We start from the raw sequence: 6,927 nt of genomic DNA, 5'->3' as shown, positions 1-6,927 counted from the left end.
GCACTTTTTCACACCTTCAGTCTACAACCACAAACTTCTGTGTGTGTTATAGGGATTTTATGAGACAGACTAAATAAAGGGGAGATAAGGAAGTACAGAGAAAATGATCATCTATTTTCCTTTTTTTGTTGCAAATGGAAATCTGAAAATGGTACATATTTATTCAAACACTTTCAGTCTGATACCTTTAAATAAAACCTACCCAGTCGCTAATGTTTGCCAGTGACCTATGAAGCCCCAGTTTGACCGTGAAGGAAGCTATCATATAAAGTTTATTGCAAATTGCAGTAAAATGCATACAAATTCACACCACACTTTTCAGATTTACACTGCAAGAAAAAAATACTTTGAAAATGATGTAAAAATATATCCATGTATTTCTCAATAATGTGCTTCTTGCCTCTTTTGAAATTTCTGTCCTGGGACAAAATATGAAAAGATTAAAGGGGTTTCTTTGCCATGTAACGCATATAATATTTAGGTTTCATGGCTTAAAAGACTGGGATGTTTACATATTCAGTCATATGAATTACCATTTAATTTGAGAGGAAATTATTCTAACGGAATAAACAATTTGATTAATTGCTCATTTTCATTTTCAGTTGGTGTTTGCGCTTCGTCAACACAGTAAACAGAGGCACGCTGACTGTCAAAGTGAGAAGGTGTCGGAGAAACAGCTGGACGAAGCTGACGTTCTGCTGCCATACAGTCGGGTGAGTTTTGACGCTCTTTGTTCCAGGAAACAATGAAGTGGCTCCCCCCACCCCCAAATGAGCGCATCCCACTGTACGCAGCGTCTACGTAATCTGGCTGCTGGAGCTCTGAGAACAACAACACGCACTCGGGACTGAGGGATGCTGCTGGGACCCAGTGGATGATGCGCCCCGCGCTCCGCAGGAGTCACCGCCATTACATCATCTTCCCCCGCTCGAGAGCCGTTTAATCACCGTCTCTAACTGGGATCCCGGCCGTTTGGATCGAGCAGCGGGGATTAATGAAACGCGCGACGATGGCGTTTCAATGAAAGCAGTGGAGGGGAGGGAGAGAGCAGGAGAGACGTGCACCGTCATCAGCATCTGTCCGCCAGCTCCCTTTGTTTTCACCGGAGAACGTGAATGGCGAGAGATGACATGGCAGAGGTAGACTTGCCATCAAACGGAGCGGAGCCCCCCGGTGAGGCCTCCCCGGCGTTCCCCTATGAGGAGTACGAGTGTAAAATCTGTTACAATTACTTCGACCTTGACCGGCGGGCTCCGAAGATCTTGGAGTGTTTGCACACGTTCTGCGAGGAGTGCCTGAACACGCTTCACCTCCGGGAGGAGCGGCCATGGCGCATCAGCTGCCCAGTGTGTCGCCACCGGACGCCTGTCCCGGACTACCGGATCCAGAACCTGCCCAACAACACCAAGGTGACGGAGGATTTCCCGCTCTACATCGACTCGGACCCCTTGCCGCAGGACGCCCTGCCGCCGTACCCTCCGCCTCTGCACCCGGCTCTGGTCGCCCTCCGCCGTGAGGAGGCGTCGGGCGCGTCCGGCGCCAGCCAGGCGACCGCTTCCACCACGGTGTCCACGGCCACTACCCTCTCTCAGGACTCGGTGCGCTACGACAGCTGTCAGAGCTGCAAGAGGGTGGCGCTGACCACCGGCTGCGTGTGCGTGATTTTCTCGTTCCTGTCCATGCTGGTGCTGCTGTTCATGGGCCTGATTTTTGTGCACAGCCACAGCATCCCCCCTTCTCCGGCCGGACCCATCTGTTTGTCGGTCGCCAGTATCCTGGCCATGTTCTCTGTGGTCGTCACGTGGCTCATCTGCTGGCTCAAATACAGACCTGACCATGAGACAGGCCGCGCGTCCGCTACCAGTAACTCCAGGAGGAACGCCTGATTGGCTGCTGGCTCTGATGTACCAGAGCTGTGTGTGTGTGTGTGTTTGTGAGACCATGTACATAGGAGGCAACAATTTTTTTTTTCTTGCTCCCTTTACTTTTTTTAGGGGAAATGGCCTTTTATCAGTATAGCAAACACCCAAAGGCCTTCATGTTGTTTGGAGCAATATAGGCCAACTTGATCCTTGATAATCATTTTTCCTAAGCTTATGCACTGGACTTTGAGGTGGTAGCTGACTGGACGTGTTGCTGCTTGAACTTCTTACTTTGATGAGATTTTTGGGGTGTATTTGGTTTGATAAAAAAACCATGAAGTACTTAGATTTGGGTTTGGTACCCTTCCCGTCACTGTCTAGCTATATAATATGCATTTACCCCCACTATGCCACTCACTGTATGATAACTGTCCACAGTGATTCAGTCACATCTCAGAAACACCCACCAGTGTTATTGTACAGATACGCTCACTTTAGGGGTTTTGATTGAAAGGGTTTGGTTTTGATGGATGCTTACTGTGTGTTTATGTGGTGCATCTTTAAATCGGATCTCAGCTAAGCTGCATCCACAACGGAATCATGTAAATAGGTCAGAGGTATGGACAACTGCTGCAGGATGTTTGACGTGATCAGCCTTTTTTTTAAGAGACCTTCCTTTGTGCTTTACCTTTATCTTGCAGGATGGTACTGTTTTTACTGCCCACTTCTTCCAAGCAAAGGAAAACGAAGAGACAACTTGTGAATTTGAACCCGTGTTTTGCTACTTTAGTGCATGTGAGGTCATTCTATTCCTTTCTTTACTTTATAATGAAAGAGACAGGTTGTCTCCTGACTTTTGTGCCTCACCGTGTTTCTAAATGAAGTTAAACTTCACTGCTATCAGAATCAGACAGCGTCTAAGCTCGGGTGTAAATGGGGATTCCCTCATCTGCTCTCATCTGTTACTCACACTCTGGAAGTTAAAGACAGGGTTTTCCGACGTATAGCACCCTTTTGTATGTTAGAATAATGTAAAAGCTTTACTAATGTAAAAGCTGTTTCCGAGGAGAGACATGTTGGGCAGGTGCAGTCAAGATTCCCACTTCAGCTGCTTCCAAGTTCACCTCTCTTCTTTTTCTCCAAAGCCATAATTAAGAATTGTGTCACCTTTACAGGTGCAGTGAGCCGGTTTTGAATTGGTTCACTCCCCAGTAGGTCTGGAACCCTATTAGCTATACTCAAACAACAGACTGTTAGAATACAACTGATAACTTTTGATTCAACAGGTTTAATTTTTGTGGTTACAAAAAACTCTTCAATTTGTTAAATTGCGGCTTTAAATGTTAGAATTAATTTCTTTGAATTTGTCTGAAAACAAAGAGATTCTCCGACCTGACCCTTATGTCTGGGCTAGCTAGAAGATTTTTTCTATCCCCAAATTATCAAACAAAATACAATTTTTGAATTTATTTTATTGAATTATATTGGCAAAATTGTAACTAATTTTTAAGATAAACTTGTTTAAATGGTAGGTCGTCCTTTCCCTTGACCACCCCAGCTAAGACCAGCCTTTTGTTGACAATGCGGTTAGAAAGGTTAGAAAGCTGAGGTTAGAAAGCTCAGCTTACAAGTTGGACTTTATCATCAGCGTAATCATAGTAGCTAAAATAAAAAAAGCTCTTGACTTTAAAAAAAATTGATGGTTTGTGTTATAAATATTTATCCATAACACAGATCGTATTATCAATGCAGCCACTTTGATCTGTATTAAGGGAGCCTAATCACCTCCATTGGTCAAATTGGCTCGTAAAATTAATTGAACAATTTGTAAACAATTTGTGTAATAGAGTATTTCTGAATAGAAATCATGTAAGTTCTACTGCCAAAAAAACAACTTCCAAACATGTTCTAAAATCTACAGTTAAATTTGATTAATTGTAACTAATTGCTTAGATTGTTTTGCTCTTCTGGTTTGTCCACCTTGCTAATAAGAAACCACAAATAACTATACTTTTTTATTAAAGCATAAAATGGTAATAAACATTTTGAATCCGTTCTCTTAAGGTGATATATAAAGCTTTTCTCTAATTTGCGTCGTAACCTCAGGATTAGAAACTCAGCTTTATCATTCAGCTAAATGAGGAGCCGTTACCTGCAATGATTTTTTTTAAAAAAAACTGGTAAAATTGAACTTGATTTGTGTAAATCTAAATGAATATTTCTGAGCAGACGTCACGTAGATAGAAAATGTAGTCGATCCACTAAATGAGTTGCGTTCTAACCAGTTACATCATTTTGCTCCCCTTTTTTGTTCTCCAATTTTAAAAAGAAGCTTACAAACAAATAAATTGGATTATGAAATGGCATCGGACTTATTTTAGCAGGACATTCAAAGACCCTTTACATGAAATCAGTCATTTCCATTCACACACATGTTCACATTAATATAATTTTAACACATTAATATAAGATTCAGGCATAAAATGTTATTGAAGTAGTGATACATTTTAAATGTAATCAAACACTTGAAAACATTGTAAATGCTGTGGCTTTCATTTACAACCACGCCTCATTGTGTCACTCATTGGCAAAGACTGCCTCAAGACAAAATTCATCATGCTAGCTACTTAGCTTTAGCATTAGCACTGTGGCTGACCTAGTTTAGCAGGATGCAATATTTAATTCTTGCTCCAACACCAGTCTTATTGCAGTTTTTAACATTTAATTGACAACACAATTTGTAACACCCTTCCAGATAGGTATCTTCTAGATACTGAACCAGATGAAGAAGAAGAGTTAGCTTAATCAAAATATTTAGTAAAATTGAGTTTAAAATGACTATGTAGGCTTTGCTACCAAAATAAACTAGATAATGTTAGCATTTTGCTATTATCGTCCATTACATTTACAAACTAATTTCCTTGATTGAACTATAGCTATATATTATATAAAATTTAATAGGTAATACCTTCCCAAAACATTTTTATAGTGAATGTGGCTGAGTTTAGATAAATGCAGTAGGATTATGGATGTTGAAAGCTGGTAGGTAACTATAAAAACACCCTGCAGATGGTGAAATGAAAATATTTCCACCTTAAATGTTTGCATGCTGGAATACACTTTGAGTCTCCATGGAATACAACAGGATCAGGATCAGACAGTGTAGTATGATGGAAGTGGGCTAAACCGGAGGGTGTTATTTTTGTGATTGTACAATTCTGATGCTTCATAATCTAAAACAAAATGTCAACATGAACTGTATTAATGTAAAACTGAGAAATTGTGAGACTAACATGTTTTTCTCTGAGCCTTTCTGTTTGAAAGTATTCCTGGCTGCAGTGGAGGAGAGAAACAGCAAAGCCAGTTTCCCATGGTTATTGATGGTTATTGAGCTAGAGCCCTGCCAATCCTATTGCTTCAATCAGCCTGCTCGACCTTTCCCCAACAAGTACGATGCACTTTCACCCTCTTATTTTACACAAGTAATGGGGTAAAAACCTTTGACCAATGTAAGCATAATGTATTTATTTCTGAGGACCTAGAAAACATTGTCAGTTTTTATGAGAGTCTGTGGTTGTCGTTCAAGTTCCAATTGTATTTGCACAGAGAAATGTTCTTTATGTGCTGATTTACATGCATTAACACATTTCAGTAATAAAGGAAACATGCATACCAGTCACATTGGTTTCATTTGTCTCTCCACAGAATGAAAACAACAGCTGTTGGAGAGGCCTGTTACTTAGGCAGTTTTTTCTCTCATGTTAGCTCTTACATAATGTGGTTCACAATAAACTGAGTATGATCCAACTTGACACATTAAGCTCCCTGCTGTGCATCAAATGTGCCCCCTACTGGATGACTAAGGATGTTACATGCTAGTAAACAAAAAAAACAAAAAAAAGTTAAATCCCTTTCTAGTGTCAGGCAACAGGGTGGTTGCATTTTTCATGCAGAGTAAACTTCTGGTGGTACAAGCTTGATGAAGTGCAAACAGATTTTTTTTCAGAGTGAGCTAAATGCTAATTTTCCATTAATATCTCTTAGATTAGTCATACTTGTTCATACAAGGCCTCCCTGTTGGCTGAAATAAAACAAGCTTTTCATGAGCAGGACAGATAAAAGCCTGGGTGGACTATTCAGCAGCTAACTGCGGATGCATGCATGCGTCACATCTCGGGCTTAACCGAAAAGTTCCAAAACCAGCATGACGCATTTATTAAAGATGCCACATTCATGATATATCAACCGTGTATAAGCAAGTCTGTATTTACTGGAAGTGGGGGCTGTTGTATCCAGGTATGTTTGCAAGAAAATAGTGTGTGATCAGGCTCTCAAACTGTGGTGCAAGTAAGGCTGCCATTTTTGAGATACGCAAAATAAAATGTTGCTGAAGGCTATTAAGAAAATAAATAGCAAGCAAGTTAATAATTATTTGGACTTGATGTTCAAAAAAATAAAAGATGAGTTGTTCAAGCACATCAATCTTTGCTACAAAAAGATACAAATAGAAGGGAGTGTTTTGGAAGATCTTTCGAGAACTCTCTGAAGAAAATGAAGCCAACTACAGTGAATTTAGAACAAATGGAATTTCTTGACAACATGATCCTACTTTGAAAAACATATCAGACGACGACGTAATACTTGCTCTAAAAAGTTTGAGAACCACTGTTTTACTGTGTAGGTTACAAACTATCTGTAAAAAGATAAATGAAAGGAACCATGTGAAAGTCTGTGAGGTAAACCAAATGAATAAACTCTAGGACAGTGTTAAATTATTAAAAGTAGTTCTCAATAAAATGTCAGTGATTATTTATGCTTAATACACATGTTGGAAATGTACAGTTTAAAGCATTGCCTTTTTTCCTGTGGAGTCCCCCAAGTTTTTATTCTAGGCCCTGTTATTTTGAACCTCTGGCATGTAAAGCCATTAACTTCTGTCCGTCCGTCCGTCCTTCTGTCCATCCATCCATCCGTCCGTCCATCCATCCATCCATCCATCCATCCATCCATCCATCCATCCATCCATCCATCCATCCATCCATCCATCCACCCACCCACCCACCCA

General features: G+C 40.6%; 1 protein-coding gene across 1 annotated transcript; it reads left to right on the top strand.

The window, feature by feature from the left end:
- Window positions 1-437: 437 nt before the first annotated feature.
- On the top strand, window positions 438-5,557 carry LOC106699825 (probable E3 ubiquitin-protein ligase RNF183). The gene has a single exon (XM_023351840.1). The coding sequence runs from the start codon at window positions 1,116-1,118 to the stop codon at window positions 1,884-1,886; it is 771 nt and encodes a 256-aa protein (XP_023207608.1). The 5' UTR covers window positions 438-1,115; the 3' UTR covers window positions 1,887-5,557.
- Window positions 5,558-6,927: the final 1,370 nt, after the last annotated feature.

Source organism: Xiphophorus maculatus, chromosome 18, assembly GCF_002775205.1.
Source record: "Xiphophorus maculatus strain JP 163 A chromosome 18, X_maculatus-5.0-male, whole genome shotgun sequence".
In the NCBI taxonomy this organism is placed as follows: Eukaryota; Metazoa; Chordata; class Actinopteri; order Cyprinodontiformes; family Poeciliidae; genus Xiphophorus; species Xiphophorus maculatus.
Note: the sequence above shows the minus strand (reverse complement) of the source record. Positions and strands in the feature narration are given on the sequence as shown.

Coding starts and splice junctions, on each gene's coding strand:
- LOC106699825 (XM_023351840.1), top strand. CDS start 1,116: ATGGCGAGAGATGACATGGCAGAGGTAGACTTGCCATCAAACGGAGCG.